This window comes from Sceloporus undulatus, chromosome 1 (genome assembly GCF_019175285.1).
Source record: "Sceloporus undulatus isolate JIND9_A2432 ecotype Alabama chromosome 1, SceUnd_v1.1, whole genome shotgun sequence".
NCBI classification, from domain to species: domain Eukaryota; kingdom Metazoa; phylum Chordata; class Lepidosauria; order Squamata; family Phrynosomatidae; genus Sceloporus; species Sceloporus undulatus.
Window position 1 is genome coordinate 86,570,186 of NC_056522.1, and position 18,735 is coordinate 86,588,920.

At 41.1% G+C, this 18,735-nt stretch overlaps 1 protein-coding gene and 1 pseudogene across 1 annotated transcript in view; both read right to left on the minus strand.

Annotated features, from left to right (window-relative positions):
* The window catches only part of UST (uronyl 2-sulfotransferase), a 194,007-nt gene extending 176,909 nt beyond the window's left edge, over positions 1 to 17,098 (minus strand). Inside the window, exon 1 of the mRNA XM_042445999.1 lies at positions 16,575 to 17,098. Coding sequence (XP_042301933.1) covers positions 16,575 to 16,857 — 283 coding nt within the window. The 5' untranslated portion in view covers positions 16,858 to 17,098. The remainder of the gene's footprint in view (positions 1 to 16,574) is intronic.
* A 526-nt stretch (positions 17,099 to 17,624) lies between these two features.
* LOC121925071 overlaps positions 17,625 to 18,735 on the minus strand; it is a 2,909-nt pseudogene continuing 1,798 nt past the window's right edge.

Genomic DNA, 18,735 nt, shown 5'->3' on the forward strand with positions numbered 1-18,735 from the left:
TATTATTATTATTATTATTATTATTATTATTATTATTATTATTATTATTATGCTTTATTTATATAGCACTGTAGATTTACACAGCACTGTACATACAAACAATAAAACAGATAAAGTAAACCTGCCCAAGGCGTACAATCTAAGTCTATCCATCTGGAATGTGGTCTTCTTTCTCTGCTGCCTGAAACCTTACTTTTTTTTCTAGTGAGTCATATCTTCTCATGTTATATCCACAGTATGACAGCCTAAGTTTAGTCATCTTGACTTCTAGAAAGAGTTCAGATTTGATTTGGTCTAGGACCCATTTATTTAACATTTTAGCAATCCATGGTATCTGCCGAACTCTTCTCTGGCATCATATCTCAAATGAGATGTACTGTATATGTCTTAGATGGTTACTAAGGACATCTGGAAATCCCTCAGTTCATCTCAATGGACTAAATTGAGACTGAGTGCATCATTTTACCAGATTAAAATGATTTCTCAAGTAAAGAAAGGACACATGTTCTTTATGGAAGAAAATACATGTGTGATACTACCTCTGGGTTTTACAAATTACATGGAACTATCCTAAAGGTCTATGAATTCAGAAATTCAAGGTGTTTTTTGTTTTATTGTAATCTGAAGGATACAGATGAAAAGGAAAGCAATGACTTTATTACTGGTTTACAGTAGTAATTTGGAATGCTTATCAAAGCATGAGCCAGACTGACTGTACTTTTAGGTCTGTCATACTGACACTATTTAAGAAAACACTAACAATAATATATGGTTTATGATTCTAACCATGATTCTCGGAGGAATGATTTGACCTCATGATATTTATAACTTGAAAATATTATGCCTGAGTTAGGAACTGCACATTAGTTATATGAGCATGATGAAAACGAATCACATTTTACCAAATGACACAATTATTAAACTGGCACTTTTAAGTTTAGCAACATACACAGATAATATAGGGCCCAAACAGACAGGCCAAAATAAAGCTGCTTTGGATCACTTTGGAGGTATGCTGTTTCAATGACACACACATCTTAAAAGGCCAGAAGCTGCGCCAAAGCTGCACTCCAGTATTTAGGACTGGAGCACAGCTTTGGAGTGGCTCCAGCCTCTTAGGACACATGCATCATTTAAACAGCATACCTCCAAAGTGACCCAAAGCAGCTTTACTTTTTTTAAAGAGCTGCTCCTTTGCAATAGGAGTGATAGGGCAGCATGTACTGCCACAATGCCTCATTAATGAAAAGTCAAAACTGTCAAGACCTCTAGGGTTTCCAAATAGGTCCATCAAGTCTGTAGGTAATCTGTTTTAAGCACAAGTTCTCAAATTGTGGGATGGGACCCCCACAGAATGTGAGAGTTGCTGAAGTTCCTTCTTCCTCTTCCTCCTTTTCAAAAAAAAAAATTATGTGTAAAACTTACACATCCATTGAGATAAATACAGTCAGCCCATCCCTTACATGGGGGATCCATTCCATACCTCCCCGCACATAAGGAGAACTGAGTGTATGCTCAAATCCCATTAAGGACAATGGGGTGTGTTCCTGCAGCTCATCCCATTGTTTCTATCAGGGCTTGCCTTCCACATGAGCTCAAGTCCACGGAAGGCAAGCAACGTAAGGGGGCGTGCCAACTGTATTGAATTTACTTAAATAAATCTGTTCTAATATTATTTCCTTATAACATGTTAAAATATCAAGACAGTTGACCTTCCTTTCTTGTGAGGGATCCGTTCCGTACCCCCCCCCCAAAAAAAACCAGAGGCTTGCACATAGATCCATGAGTTAGGAGGCGCGACTGTATACATGAGTGCACGAATGAAAATGCACATACTAAATAAACAAAATATTTTTATTCATATACTATGTTGCGTGAGGGGTGAAAGGTCCACGTGTAGATGTAAAAGGGGGTCCCAAGAGTGAAAGTTTTTTTAATAAACTTTATTTGATAAAAACATATATTTTATATACGAACATATATACAAAAAAGAACATGTTGCTACACATACATAGCTAATAAAACATAACTTCCAAGTGTCCTAGTTATTGCTTATATGTGTTTCTTACACTGACTTTGAGAATTCACAAATTAGATAGAGACCTGAGGGTCGATAAATTGATGGTGATTTATAAAGTCATTATAGATTGGATTGTTTATAAGGAAATAATGTACAAAAGACAAAAAATATTAGATGGGCATAGGAATGTTTCGCGAATTCCCAAGGGTGAAAGGTTTAAGTGCCACTAGTATAAGGTCAATTCTCCCTTAGATGCCATAACGCTGGAGCTGATTTTGTAGTATACACTCTTAGAGACTGTATGACAAATTTTTGGTAACATGGGACATGGTTATCATGAATTCCAGAGCAGCATGAATTCAGCACAAATAAAGCAATAGCTTGTGAAATTCTAAAACTATAGGTACAAACTAGTATATTGGGCAGGTAATTTTAACTAAAGAAAACAAAAGTGTAAAATTGTGCAAATCCTAGTGATAATTTTAAAAAACAGAAGTAGAATGTATAAACTTAAAAAATAAAGAGCAAAGATGCCTATGTAAGACTGCACCTTCCAAGTTTAGTTTCATGTACTAAACCCCTGTTAAAAAACAATCCAAACAGGAGTAAAATTTATTCCAAAGTAACCAATCATTCTGATCAATGAGCCAGGAATAACACAAGGAAACCCACCTATAAATTTGGTATGGCATGCTCTCCTACTATAAAGTAAATTCAACAGCACATTAATACTGCATGCTTAGCATTCCAGAGCACATATTCTGCCAGCCTGAGGTTGCCAGGCTGGAAACACATAACAACTCACCTAGACATACCATATCTTCAAGATGGCTACAAAAAAACAAGCAATTCTAAAAGTATTCATTTTACCCAAAAATTTAAGATAGCGGAAATATTTCTGATATAGTAGGACTGCGCAAAAAGAAACACACCAAGATCTATGTCAAATTCACAATACTGAAACTATAGGGTAGCAAAAATCCTTATTAAGAATTCTCTTGAAAATAAAAGTTTGAAAACACTCTGTAATTTAGGCAGGATTGTGGATCAGCAAAATCCAGAAGATATCCCCTACAACTATCTGTGCATCCCTTAAACCTGACCCAGAGGACTGAGAAACTTTCTGGAGCCAGATTTTGGACTTTTTTGGAGCTGCAGGAGGAAGTAAAAGGAAATGCAGCATGATGCATACTGCATTTCCTTCTACTCTCATACTAAAGCACCAGTGCAGTGTTGGTTTAAGCTGATTGGGCCGTATTTTGAGTTTGTTGCACATTAACACAGGTCAGAATACTCCAGGGGTAGCCCAGACTACCCTGGCCCACAGCTACCCTGTTCTGCCCCAGTGCCCCTGTTACCTTTGCTTCCATTTCTGCACCATGGTGGTTGTCTGCATGGGCATCCTGCTGGGCCACCCAGTGTATCTGCCACTGCTGTGGGTTGCTTTTCAGGTCAGAACGAGACGTTCAATGATAGTCACATGCTGGGAACCTCATTCTAACCTCAGAAGCATGTGACAAGTGGTGGACAAGTCAAATGTCCCAGCAGGATGCCCTTGCAGACAGCCACCACAGCACAGAAACAGAGGATTCAAGAATTTCCTGGAAGATCCAGAGTAGCAGGTAAGTTTTTTAATATTCACCTCCTTATGTCCTGTTTCTGTTGCAGAACGTGCTAGACATTGTCTAGACTGCCAACACCCGAACTCAGGTTTGGGTCTTGTGTCATCTGAACAGGACAACACCACAATGGGAGGAATCAGCGTTTTGGCCTTAATCTATAAACCTCTGGAGCCTAAAATGCCTTGACACTCAACCATTAAAGTCATGGTACTTTCTGTTTCTCTCCCCTTGCAGCCCTCAGCACCTCTGATTTTCCATCCCTTGGGAGCAGATTTTGGTGGTACATTGGGTATTCTTCCTAATGCTGCTGGCAGATGCAGTTCCATTAGTAGATCTACCCCATTAGATAATGGCCTATATTAAAAAATACACTACAGCTAAGAAGACACCTATAAAAATGTTAATATCCTAAGACACATCGCACTCAGGGGCTCGACAGACCACCCTGAAAGGAGCCGCCCATTTTTACTCCTGACATAGGCTGCAGCAGCCAAACAGTGTGGTCTCTGTCAGGAGTAAAAAGAACTTGCTAAAACCAGGTTCTTTTTATTTCACACGCTGGAGTGTGCCATTGGTGTACTGTCGCACGTCCATGATGCAAGTGCAGTGCAGCAATGTCTGAATGCTACGATCACGTATGTCATGATGGGGGCTGCCATCATGGTGCTGCCGTTACATGCTAGGGTTTGGGAGCATGTGGCCGCTGTGCACTCCTGAACCCTAGGTTTGGCCCGGAGATGGTGCTTCCCGCAGGTCTGTACTGGGCCTCAGCCAATTCAATAGCCCAGTAAAGCTTTACTGACAGAACTCATTTCCATCTATCAGTTTCATAATCTATAAACCCTCTCAGAATGGAAAATCTACTTCTGCAGAATACAGTATCTTCTTGAAACTTTCATTCCATGTTTTATTTTATTCAATGCAAGACATCCACTATTATTCCAGTGTTATTAGGTTGTGGGTTGAGCTCCTGTCCCCTAGTGCATCATATGTACGCACACATTAACACAGTAGTGGGAGTGATAAATGTGTACACATAGGTCTCAAGCAGATGGGTCAAAAGGAATGGCCAGAGGATGTTCCCACCCCGTGGGATCACAGCGACCAGATGCCGCGGTCCTGAGGCCAGCTGATGCTGCAGTCCTGAATGGGTCTCTGCAAAGAGCAGCTAAAATCCACTCCTTTTGTGGGTCGGTTTGGGACGCCTTAGCAGGCCCCGACCCGGCTTCCACACAGTTTGGGTGTATGCATCGTCTAATTGCCAACCCCCCCAAACTGTGTGTAAGACGCCTTCTTTTGCCCATCTGTTTCAAGCTATAGTTTGTTTTCTGATTCTGTTGTAAGCTGCAAGGCAGTTACTGAAAACAAACATAAACATATAAAAACTGATTGCAATAAGTACACATGAAGCATTTTGAACACTAAGGAGGACTGGTTCAGAAGGAACAGGAAATGTTGGTTTACTGCTAAAATAAACAAACTTTAATGCACTGTATGTTCATGTGTGCCTTCTTTTTTATATGCCAGAGGAGACTGAAAGCCCTATATGTCATAGCTCCAGGCTATCTGATAGACCTTATCTTCCCATAGCAGCATGCCAATACCCTAAGGCTCACAGGAGAGGTCCTTCTCTCAGCTGCACTACTTTTACATGTAAGAGTGATGGGAACACAACAGAGGGCCTTTTCAGTGGCTGCCTCCAGACTTTAAAATATCCACCCTAGGGAGGCTAGAATGGCTCCTTCCTTGCTGCTCACTGGCAGGTGAAAACTTTTCAAAATTATTTAGAGACTTTATAATTAAAATTTTTAAAGGAAAGTGTTCTAAGACCTGTATTGTTTTACATTATATTGTTTAAGTTTTTAAAAAAACCTTTTAAATGTGTATGCTTGGTGAATAGTTTTAATGCTGCTTTGAGTCCCAGTCTTGGAGAACAGTTGGGATTTAGATGATGATGATGATGATGACGATGATAGACCACTACTAAATAAAGTTAATAGTAATAATAATAGCCATTCCTATTTTAAATCCTATTTTTTAAATCAAGACTCATATATGCTATTAAAGCACAGAAACTGTTAAAACAAACAAGGGTTTCCCTCTGTAGAGAAAATGAAAAGAAAAAAGAATTTGATCCTGAGACTACTACAGGTTTGCTCTCACACTGAGAAGCCATAGTTTCCAATTATTTCTGAACTGGCATGAAAGCATTATCCAAAGGTCAAGCTGATTATTTTTAATGTTGCCTAGTAACATTTGGCAATATTCCCCTGGTACACTTTAGTTCATGCTTTTTTTATAAAACTGCCTGGTTTTCATATTTTGTAATAAAAATACCAAAAATCAAAACATAAAAATAATAAAGCACTCAAACTTATCTTCTGTACTCTATGCATGTGGAGGCGGGAAAGAGAGGGAGTGAAATGTAAAAGTAACTAAATAAAGGAAGAGAGAAGAAAGCAAAAGGTTGAGTTTGGAAGAGGAAAGATGGGATACAGAGGAAATGTGCAAGTTAACTTCAGAACATGGCAGTAATTATTATTATTATTAATTATTATTAACCTTTATTTATAAAGCGCTGTAAGTTTACACAGCGCTGTACATCAATTTTTTTTAGTCAGACGGTTCCCTGCCCTCAGGCTTACAATCTAAAAGACACGACACAAAAGGAGAAGGGAGTGGTGGTGAGGAATAGGATCAGGTCCAGCAGATCTTTTCCACCTCCGAGGCCTGGACCAAGGCAGATGGACTGGAGGAAGGGCTTGGCTTCTTGATGGATGGTTAGAAGGAGGCTTCCTGGGTCAGAGAGGGTCTCACCTCTGGGAATGCTTCTCTAAACAATATAGTCTTTAATTCAGTTTTGAAACTGGGCAGAGAAGTGATGAGGTGTGCATGTGGGGGAAGAAGGTTCCAGGAGTAAGGGGCAGCAAGCGAGAAGGGACGAATTGCTTAATATGGCCAAAAAATCCTGTTCTTTGGGTTGAAGATCATTAGATTTCAACAGATACAGTGGAACAATATATAACAGTGCAACAGGACTCAATCATTCGCAACATGGTACCTTCTAGATGTTGTAATTACAACTTCAATTAGTTCTAACCAGTCAGGCAGCAGAACAAGCCATACAGCAATCTGAGCAGTTTCTCTGCACACACCATACAGGTTGAGTATACACCACTTCTGTTCAGTATGTGGAGAAATCCACAACTGGAGCAAGCAGAGTACATTTAATTGTAATTTTTTTTTAAAAAAAAGCAAATTACAAAGTTAATTTATTATGGAGGAAAGAATTCAGACCATGGAAGAAACAGTGGGGACACTTCACCCTTTACCCACCACTGTTTGGCTACTTCATGTCAACCATTCCAGCAGCTTTTACTTCCTGAGCTGTTTTAAATAAAGAATACTCCTGTCCTTCCTTTGCCAGCACTTTTGCACTCAACCAGAGCAGCTCTGTACATAATTTTATGCAATTAGCCTCAAGGATCCCTTTCCAGAGATATCCCATCACATGCAATGCACACCTATTCAGCCTTTAGCAGAGCAAAACTACCTTAGACAACTGCAAAGAGAGGTCCACTGTTCCAGCTCTCTAAAATGTTCCGGCTCTCTAAAAATCAAAAGCCTGCAGTGGATCCTTTCCTTCTGTAAAGAGGGTGAGGGATAACTTCCACCAGTGACTCTCATTTCAGGGAGCCAGCATGGACTCTGGAGACCAGGGTTCAACTCCCCACTCAGTCATGGAAATCCACTGGGTGAACTTGGGTATGTCCCATTTTCTCAGCCTCAGAGGAGGGCAAAGGCAAACCCCAAATGAACACATTTTGCCAAGAAAACCCTGTGATAGGTTCACCTTAGGGTTGCCATAAATCAGAAACAATTCGAAGGCACACAACAACAACAAACTCTCCTTTCACCTGAAGACCCCTACAACATTCCTACAGATTCCCCAATTCCAACAAGATTTTTATAGCATACAGGGAGCTGCAAAAACAAACAAACAAAAAACATACAAAAAATCAATAAAATATAAACACAAACTTAGTAATAAATAATAATAATAATAATAAAAACTTTTATTTGTACCCCACTTTTCTGTAACAAAACAATCAAAGCAGCTAACATCGTTAAAAAGATCCTACATACAGTGTTTAGTATAATATTACAATATCTCCCCTAAAAAGAATTAAACACATTCGAATTAAAATTAAATTAAAATAGGCTATTAATAGCATCATAAACAGTTAAGAGCATCATAAACAATGGGCAGAGTGATAGCATAATATATGATGTGAGGGGATAATCAATTCTGTGGCCAAGTGCTTTATTCCAGGAAGGCCTGTCGGAAGAGATCCATCTTGACAGATTTTTTGAAGCTGTCTAAGCTGGTGATTTGATGGATCTCATCTGGCAGGCCATTCCACAGTCTGGGAGCGGTTGCAGAAAAGGTCCCCTGGGAGGTTGCAGTTAGTCTGATATTTAAAGGCTGCAATAAATTCCTCCCAGAGGACCTAAGTGTACGGGGCAGATTATATGGAAGTAGACGATCCCTTAAACAGGTTGGACCCGAGCCATGTACAGCTTTAAAGGTGACAACCAACACCTTGTACTGTGCCCAGAAACCAATAGGCAGCCAGTGGAGTAGTTTTAATATTGGTGTTATATGGTCACTCCTAGATTTACTGGTGACCAGCCTGGCTGCCATATTCTGTACTAATTGAAGTTTCAGGATTAAGCACAAGGTTAGCCCCATGTAGAGCGCATTGAAGAAATCGAGTCATGAGGTTACCAGTGCATGTACTACAGTCTCAAGGTCTCCTGGTTCCAAGAAAGGGCACAGCTGGCATATCAGCCGAAATCGATAACAGGCATTCTTGACTGCTGCATTTACCTGATTTGTCATCTGGAGTGACAGATCAAGAAGCACCCCTAGACTGTGAACCCAGTCCTTTGAAGAGAGTGTGAACCCATCTAGGACTGGAGGTTATTCACTAAAGTTAAAATATAACCCCTTGTGAATGGAGACACACTATCTGTTCAGGTCCTCATACCTCTACCCATATATAAACTTCTGCAATCAACCAGTATCTGCATCTGAACATAGATTTAAATGGCTGTCTGCAACATGTTGTTGTCTCCTGAAGATAATTTAGGTACAAACACTCTCACATAGTATTTTTTTGGCATAAAAATATCTGTTGACAGTGTAGGCAGAGGTACAGTTGTTAGAAGTAAGCTGATAAAGATGTAGACCTCACAGCAGATTCTATTTCAGTTTTATTTTTTGGATTCTAGTACCTGTAAGCACTTATAACAAACAAAAATAATAAACAATTTTTTGAAAAGCAGGGAAATTTATCAGTCTGAAAAGAGCAACACCAAAGGTAACTCATAAAACCTTTTTCACATGTCCATAAGAATGTGTGAAGCCAAAACACATTAGGTTTTGAAATCATAACCTTTAATTTTATCTTGGGTGTCAACCATAATGTATACAACACAAAACATCAGGTCTGTAAAACCAAGACTTTTGCTCAGGAAAAAAAAAATAGAGGGGGGACAGTTTCGTTAAGGTGGTCTAAATCCCCTAAAGGCATCAGATCTTATCTGATCTTGGAAGCTAACCAAGGTCAGCCCTGATTAGTTCTTGGATGGAGGACCAACAAAGAACGTCAGGTGCTCTAGGCTATATTTGAAGAGGGAACTAGCAAAACCACCTCTCAGTATTCCTTGCCTAAGGAAACCCTATGAAATATGATGTCAACATAAGTCAACAGGCCACCTGAAGGTGTGCACATGCATGTGAACATGTGTGCACACACACAGAATTTCTTCAGGTATGTGAATACCTATATGGTCTATATGGCCTGTTACAGACTGCCAAAATAAAGCTGCTTCGGGTCTCTTTGGAGGTATGCTATTTAAATGATGCATGGGTCCTAAGAGTCCGGAGGTCGCGCCAAAGCCACACTCCATTCCTAAGCACTGGAGTGCAGCTTTGGTGCAGCTTCCGGATTCTTAGGATGCATGCATCATTTAAACAGCATACCTCCAAGAGACCCGAAGCAGCTTTATTTTGGCAGTCTGTAACAGGCCTACGTGAGTTTCATATCATGACTAATTCCAAGTTGGGCTACAGCAAGAATGCATAATCTTGCTGCTCTAGCTATGCTGACTTTTTTCCCCATATTGTGGCTTTCTAACAAAGGCCCCCATTCTCTAAATTGTTTAGAGCCATTATCAATTTTGCTACATAATCCTCACAACTGCTTCCTCTCCAACAGTATCAATTTTTTCTGCAGAGGTTAGTATGAAAGTAAAGCAACAAGGAAGTGGGTGGGGGGTGGGGGGTTGCTGAAAGAATTCTATTTCTGCTTTTCTTGACAAATCCATGCATAGTCATTTTCTACCCAGAAAAGATTGACTCTCCCATAGCCTTCCGGGCACAGTTATAAAAAGAGCACAGCAGCCACCACCATGTCATTTGTTTTCCCATGACTCTCATTAGACCAACTGCTTGCAATGTGACTACTCTTGCCCATCTGAAAATACTACAACAAATTTGAAATGGACAGCATGCTATCCAAAAACATCTATAATATGTCCAAGCATTTCTTTTAGTGACATAAAATGAAAGTGTTTTCTGTAGTGGTGGAACAAATCTTTATCATCAATTTACACAAAATATTTCAGAAGGAAAAAGTCCTTCAGGATTGAAAGAAGGAAAGTTAATAAAACACAGACTTCATATATAGTCTGTCTGTCAAACAGATAGTGACTACTGCCATTTTCAGTGCACTCATGTGCTAAAATAAAAGCAGGGAACATTTGGCTCTCCAGATATTTGGGTCTTTAACTTTCAGAATTCCTTACCATTGGATAGTATCTGGGGCTTCTGGAAGATAAAATTTAGGACATCTGGAGGGTCAAAGGTCCCTCATTCCAAGATAAATCCTGACCCTGGGACTACTGCAGAGAATGTTTCAGATGACAACTAAGTGCCTCCCTAAAATAACAGGACAAAAATTATGACACTTAAATCGTTTTGATCCCTAGTTTAGCCTAACATAATGTTTCATTGTTGCACTACTGTGTTACATATGTATTAGGACACCAACACGTTCACCATGAACAAGAAAAAGGAGGGACAGAAGAGAACTTCCTCTATCTCAGTTATGTATTTCCTAATCTGTATGAATGTCTGTATGACAAACTACACTACTATTGCAGAGTTCAAATCCTTTGATTTCTTCAAGTAACCAACTGATGTGAATGATTCCTAGTTTTCACATCATCTTAAATTATACTGGTTCTGGGAATATTCAATCACAGATTATCCCACAGATGGGAAAGATGGCAGAAAAGAATTACTGTATATACTCATGAATAAGTTTAGGAATTTTAGTCAAAAAATTGACCCCCAAAACCTGAGTTGACTTATCCATGGGTTGATGTAAGTACTGTACTTAACTCATAAACCCCTGGTGAAATCTGACAGCTTAATCCCTTCTTGGACCACCCAAAAAAAATCAACCCGTTCTACTATCTCATCCATCCAGCCTTAAGGGTGAGCACAAACAGTTATGCCTGTCAAAAAAATTTAAGTTCTTTAGCATTGTTTTCCTTTGCTTCATCTTTTACATCCTTTGTTACATGCTGCTCAACTTATCCATGGGTCATGTCAAAATCCATAATTTTGGCCCCAAAACCTGCCCTCAATTTATACATGAGGTCAATTTATAGTCGAGTATATATGGTAATCCTATTAAACTAAAAAAAATCTAGTTTAGTTAGATTTACACAAAAAGAGGGGCAAATTACTACATTTGTGTGTTTAATCACCAAGTTTAATGTAAAAACCTGAAACTGAAAAATATAATTTTATTCTTCACTCAGTTTTTTAAATATATTTACTTCACAAGGATTTCAAGTGTTTCTTTAATCTTCTGAAGTCATCCAAATTTTATAGATATAAAGAAATACGTGCTTTCAGTAATATGGATTCTTAATTATGTTTAGAAACAGGGTGAGGGAGAATCAGTTGAGACTCCTACAGTCAAAACCCCAAAACAGAATTCATTACCTGGAACTAGTCTTGAGTAAGTGGTTTGAATCTTATCACCTAAACAGTGCAATTATCCAGTGCAGAGGGACTAGCAAAAAAGTGTTTCTAAAATCCAAAGGAACTAGACTTTGGATAAAGAACCAGCTGGGAAATGTAAAACATGTTTTTTTTAGGATTCTCTCTCAGGTCCAATCTACACTGTAGAAATAATCCAGTTTGAGATCACTTTAACTGCCCTGACTCAATACTAGGGATTTCTGGTAACGGTAGTTTTGTGAGACATTTAGCCTTCTCTATCAGAGAGGTCTGGTGCCACAATAAACTACAACTCTCAGGATTCCCTAGTACTGAACCAGAGCAGTTAAAGCTGTGTCAAACTGGATTATTTCTGTAGTGTGGACTGGACCTCATTTAATTAATTAATAACTTAATTAATAACTTAATAATAGAATGAGTTAATGTTGAAATTCTAACTTAAGTCAATCAACTAAATTTTAAAAATTATTTTAATTTAATTTCTCCCTTTTGTTAGAAATTTTCTAACTTGATTTATTTTAATTAGTTCCTATCACTTCTTAAAATAAACTCAGTATGAAAGAAGCTACCTTTGCACTAATCCTAATTATTACTATCTTCATAATCTGAGAACTTCTAAAGGGGAGGGAGGGGAATAAAATGAACTCCTTAACTGCCTTCTCCATCTACTTGTTTGTCACTCAATTCAAAATTAGGGGAGGGTACACTTTTCTCTATAGGAAAAACATACCAGAAACCATCAGGGATGGACTGCATGTCATAGATGCCATAAACACATATTTACTGTTCTTTGTCCTTGGAGGACAGAAATATAGTTTTCATCTGTGTCACTTAATAGTTACACGTCTCTATTTCCTATATAAATAGTTTTGAAATCAAAATATCTAGAATAGCAACGTTGTATTCTGCACTGTAAGACACGCATTCTTATGCCAGTTCTCATTTCCTGATCATTGTTTTCTTTTCTTCTTGCTTCTTAGCAATTAGCAGAGTATGATTGCCTTTTCATTGCACAACACAGAAGATAATCCATAGCAAGTTTTATTTCTAAGTATTTCATAATCTCCCTTTCCAGCTGCATTTGCTTTAAATCAGATTACACTGCTCTACTTAGGTATCACTTATTTCTGCTTCAGGAAACTACATGCACAGCCGCTGCAACCCCCTATGGTTTTCCCAGCTACATACTTTAGAGAGATTCACATTCCTTCAAGGAAGGTTTCAGTGTTAAATGAATTCAGTAGGTATAGGGATTTTAAAACTACCCCAATTTACAATGTAATGTGGTAGCTGAAGCAGCTAGAGGGATGAGGGGGCAGGGCGGGAAAGGAGAAAGAAGCTTTGAAAAGAAGCTTTTATTTCCATGTCTCAAAGAGAAGGACTTTATTGCTCTTCTCTCCCACTAAAACTGATTAAACCTTGATCAGAGTAAATATTCTTTATAATGCAAGTTGAAATATACATGCATACACAGAGATGTGAGAACTGACAATGCTCCCCTAAATTATCCATTCACAACAATGATTTGGGAATAAGAACTATAACTTAAATCTGGTGTATATATAAATTTAGTGTTCCCTAATGTACTGTGGAGAGTCAGTGTGGTTCAGTGGTTTAAGTGCTGGACTACATTTCTGCAGGCCAGGGTTCAAATCCACACTCAGCCATGAAAACCCACTGGGGGACCTTGGGCAAGTCCCATTCTCTCAGTCTCATAGAAAGGCAAAGGCAAACCCACTCTGAGCAATTCTTGCCAAGAAAAAACCATGACAGAGCCTTCATAAGTCAGAAAAGGCCTGAAGGCACACAACAACAAAAAGCCACAGACATCCACAACTACTCAACTGCACATACATAACAACAATCAGAGCTCCTTTGTTTCGGAGCTCCTTCCTGGTTTGTGGCGCTGCTTTGCATCGCTGGGCGCAGCCTTCAGACGGCTGCACCCAGCAACACAAGGGAGAAAGGGGCCAAGTGGCCCCTTTCTCCTCCTCCCTGCCGCCGTGGGGTGTCCTTGGGTCACTCCTCTGCATATATTCAAGGGTGCGGCTTGAAGCCCCAAGGACACCCCTTTCCAGGCTGCGGGGAAGCGGCCTTTTGCTGCTTCCCCGCGGCCTGAAAAGCGGCGGATCGGGGCCTCAGCGGCTGCCGCTCTGGCCACTGAGGCCCTGATACCCCATAGAATATGGTATACAAAAATCTTGTTTATATAATACTGATTGCCCAGGCAGATGCTGACCTGCATGTGCTATTTTTTAGGAAGCATGCATGACCTCCTGTTGATTAAATGAAATTATAATGGACTCAGAAAATTTGTTCCTGTCCTGTTCCAGCTATTCTAGATTTTAGGTCTACTGTAACATATCACTTCCTTCAAATATGTTCTTGAGCCATTTCTATTTTTAAGGTTCATTATAGCCAATTAAGTGGTAGCCTAAAAACCTTAAAGGCACCAGCTTCCTGACTGAACTTGAAAACTAAGCAGGGTCAGCCTTTTAGAAGAAACTGGCAAAACCATCTCTGAATATTTCTAGCCTAAGGAAAGTCTATGAAATGCCTGGGGTCACCAGACATTGACAGGTGATGTGAAGGCACATACACACACATATTTATCCAGCATTACTGTTATTTGGATTCCTAGCAGGGTATTAATTCCCACTATCTATTACTCATCTTTATTTTACCACTGGGACTATTCATAAACTACAGTGATTCATTTTGTAGTCAGGCCAAGGGTGAACTGAAGGACACCCTTCTTCTCTCCCCACCCCATAACTCAATGACAGAATGACCACGTGGAAACTAACAAGAATGCAACTGAGTAAATATGCCATCTGTTCTTGCTAAAGAAATGGGTATACTGGGCAAAACAAAACAAACCAAACACAACTTGGAGTGCAATTGACCATTCCAAAGTAATTAAAAGCTTACAACATGCAGATCATTATTAATCATGCCCACTGAAGACAGATCTTAAAAACTATAGGCTTGACATGTAAGCTCTTTATGACCAGGGTGTTTAGAGGCCTCCTATTCATAGGGTCACCATAAAATGAAACCTAATTTATGGCAAGTAAAAACAAAAACAAAAAATGTTAAACAAAAAGGAATCAATTTTCCCATTGTAAGAACAGGTTGTCAGTTACACAACCCTGCCAGACTCTTGAAAAGGTGTAAAAATTCAGAGACATAGCTGTCTTAGTCTAGAATATCCATACGTAGCGGGAAGTTGTAGCACCTTTGAGACCAGCTGAGAGAGGTTGGAAGTGTGAGCTTTTGTAGACTTGGTCTACTTTTTTCAGATGCATGGAGTGAGCTGGTACCCTTTGCATCCTGTAAGGTTGCTATAGACAACATTTTAGGCTTACCGTATTTTATTCATGTTTCAAGATAGACATGGGAACAGATGGTCACATATACAGCTGGCATATAGCCACTGATTCTTTATCCATGGATTCAACCATCCATGGCTTGAGAATATTCCAAAAAGATGTAAATTCCAAAAAGCAAACCTTGGTTTTACTATTTTATATACACTATATAACTATGTCATTGTATTTAATGGGACTTGAACATCCACAGATTTTGGTATCCATGGGGATGGTGAGATGTCCTGGAATAAAACCCCAGCGGATACTAAGGGACCACCGTACAAGGATGTTGAATGCAGAGTAAATTACTTTTGAACGTACATTCTTCTAAAATAGCAACAGCAGTTGCTATGAATAGGCTCTCTCATTTGTGGACTATGCCCCTGACAGGAAAAGGGTGCACTTATTTTGTTAAAATGTCACTACGTCATAAGCAAATGATACTGATTCTGCAGTGAAAATGATATGGCACTCTATTCTCGACGCTCCCATTTTTTGAAAATTTAAATCATATGATATATTACCATTTTAAAAAACTGCAATTGGTAAAGTATTCAAACACAGGTTTACCACTGTGGGCACTGCTAAGGCAGTTCCACTCTACCAAGCAGGGAGGAGCATCTGCTCTCTTCTTTCCTTGGCTGGCACACAGTTTGTGGAGGTATAAAGTCTCCTCCAACTTTTCTGGGTGTTAAGACTTGCTTACCAGGTGGCAACAGGCACATATCAATGCCAAGATGCCCCCTGGCATGTTAGTTGTCAAAGGAGTAGAGAAGGCAGATATCTATGCCATGATGCCATTTCATATGTGAGTGATCAGGGGAGTAGAAAAGGCACATATCTTTGCCAAGATGCCACTTGGTGAGTTATCAGGAGAGTAGAAAAGGGACACATCTTTGCAATGATGCCACTTGGTATGTTAGTTATCAGGGGAGTAGAAAAGGCACTGTATACGCGCACTGTATATATGCCAAGATGCCCCTTGGTATGTTAGTTATCAAGGGAGTAGAAAAAACAAATATCTATGCCACAATGCCTTGCGTTGTGGCTATCAGAGGAGTAGAAAAGGCAGATGTCTATGCCAAGATGCCACTTGTAGGATATGTTAGTTGTCAAGGGAGTGGACAACCAGGTATCTATGTCATGATGCCACTTGGTATGTTCATTTTCCGGAGAGTAGGGCTGCACCCACACTGGAGCAATAACCCCGGTTTGGCCCCTCTTTTAATTCTTTGTCTGGCTCAAGGCTATGGAGCTGTGGGAGCTGGAGTTTGTTGTGGGGCCCAGAACAAACTCCAACTCTCAGAACTCCATAGCCTTGAGCCAAAGAGTTAAAAGAGGGGCCAAACCGGGGTTCTTGCTCCAGTGTGGGTGCGGCCAGGGCGCTAGTCCCTAAGATGCCCCCCCTCTCTCTTTTCCACACAGGTCCCCCATAGCCCCCCCCTTCCCTGGCTCCTTACCCAGATAGTGCCTGAGGTCGAGGAGAAAGCGAGGGGCGCCTCCGTTGAGCTGGAAGAAGAGGGAGCCCAGGCAGAAGAGCAGCAGGGCGGCCATGCAGAAGCCGTAGTCGCGGAGGGAGAGGAACGGCAGGAGCGAGAGGGGCCTCCGCCGCCTCCAGACCCCGGCCCCCGAGGAGGAGGAGGAGGAGGAGGAGGAGGCAGGGGCCAGGCCCCCCTCGGAGCCCTGCTGCTGCTGCTGCTGCTGCGCCTTGGTCTTCTTCTTCTTCATCTTCATCATCATCATCCTCCTCCCCGTCGTCGCCTTCTCTTCCTCCTCCTCCTCCTTCTCCTTCTCCTCCTTCGCCTCCTGCTCAGAGTACCCGCCGGGGAGAGCGCATCCTCCATCCGCTCCGAAAGCCCGGCCCGAAGGAGCAGAAAAGTTCGCCCGGTCCAGGCTCAGCTCAGGAGGCTGCTCTGCCCATGGCTGCCTCTGCGCCTCCGCAGGAGAAGAAGGAGGAGAAGCAGCAGCAGCAGCAGCAGGAGGAAGAGGAGGTCATCCCCAGCAGCCCCTCCTCACTCAGCCTCCTCCTCCTCCTCTTTCCTCCAGTCTCAGGTTACACGGCGTCCTCCTCCGACTGCGAGGGAACTAGGAAAGTTGTGGCGTGCCTCTCCTCCTCCTCCTCCGGCCCTGGCTCCTTCTCCCTTCCCTTCCCTTTCCCCACCGCCAGAGACCCCGAGAGGCTGGACCCCTCACCCCCAAAAGAGCGGGAAGACCCCCGCCGCCTCAGAAATAGAAAAGACCTGTTGCTTTAACTCTTTCTCTGGCTCAAGGCTATGGAATTCTGGGAGTTGGAGTTTGTTGTGGGCCCAGAGCGGAGAATTCCATAGCCTTGTGCCAGAGCACTTAAAGCGGGGCCAAACCGGGTTATTGCTCCACTGTGGATGCAGCCGTTCCTCCTGCTCAAAAGGGTTATTCCACACGTTGAGCTTTGGTACTGAAGGGATGGAAGTTGTTTTCTTTTGGACCAGGTCTCTCTCCCAAAGCCTAACTGCCTGTTTATTCTGGGAACTCTAGCCCAGAAGAACTAACTTTCCCACAGGTTGAGCTTTGATTTTAGTCCGGACCGGGCTCCCATCTCGCAGCTCCTTCTGCCACAAGGACAGCAAAGCTCCTGAAGATTTGCCCTCTGAGGACCTGAAGGCCTTAAATGTGTCCTTTTGTGCACTGTATTTATGTCTGTCAGCATGAATGGCTTGAATATTTTGCTTCATCACCACAGCAACTGCATATTTCAGAGTAAAAGATCCATTTGTCCACTTATTTATATTTATATTTAGAGTATTTATATTCCACTCTTCAGCCAGAAAGGCTCTTGTTCCTTTGACAATTCCCTGCCCTCAGGCTTACAATCTAAAGAAGACCTCCTTTTTTCTTGTCCTTGTCTCAGTTTGTTGAGAGCTACCTCCTTTTCCTTGTCTTCTAACAAGGTCTCTTCTTGGTATGTCCTCTTTAGATGGTCAAATTTCCCATGAAGATCTTTTCCAGCTTCCTTCTCCTTCACCCACCTGACAAGCATTTGCCTCATTTCTTTCTCCTTTTTTCTTGGCTTCATGGTTTCTTGAAGACTGAATGGTTTGCTCTCTGGATCCGTGTCTTTGAATCCCATCTCTTTGAGCTTGCAGCATCTGTGAGTCTGCTCCCTCAAGTCCTCCTGCGTTCACTTTTATCAGCATTTCACACAACAAAGTCACTGTGGTTTTCATTTTCATCCTGAACATGGATATTGCCTGGTGCTGGTCATCTTATTGCCATTCTTCACTTCTTCGGTGCCGCCAACAACAGTAACTGGGAGATGGACACTCATAGTAGCATTAATTTCCATGGCTATTGGGGACTGAGAGATCTAGACATAATTGTTTATTGACCAGCTTCCTCTTGAATTTATGCAGCTTGTGTTTTGCAGTGGTATCAGCACTGGGTATTATTGGGGTAATGTTCACCTTGCTCTTGAACTTCTTCATAGTGACCAGATCAGGAAATTTCAGTGGGTGTCAGTAGGTGTGATGAAATACAAGAACACATGAATCCTGATATGATGATAATTAAATGGGGAGCTTGAACTTCAGCTCCTCTTGAAGGTAGGCCTCAAACTGGGCATTGACATACTCCACAATGGGCTTG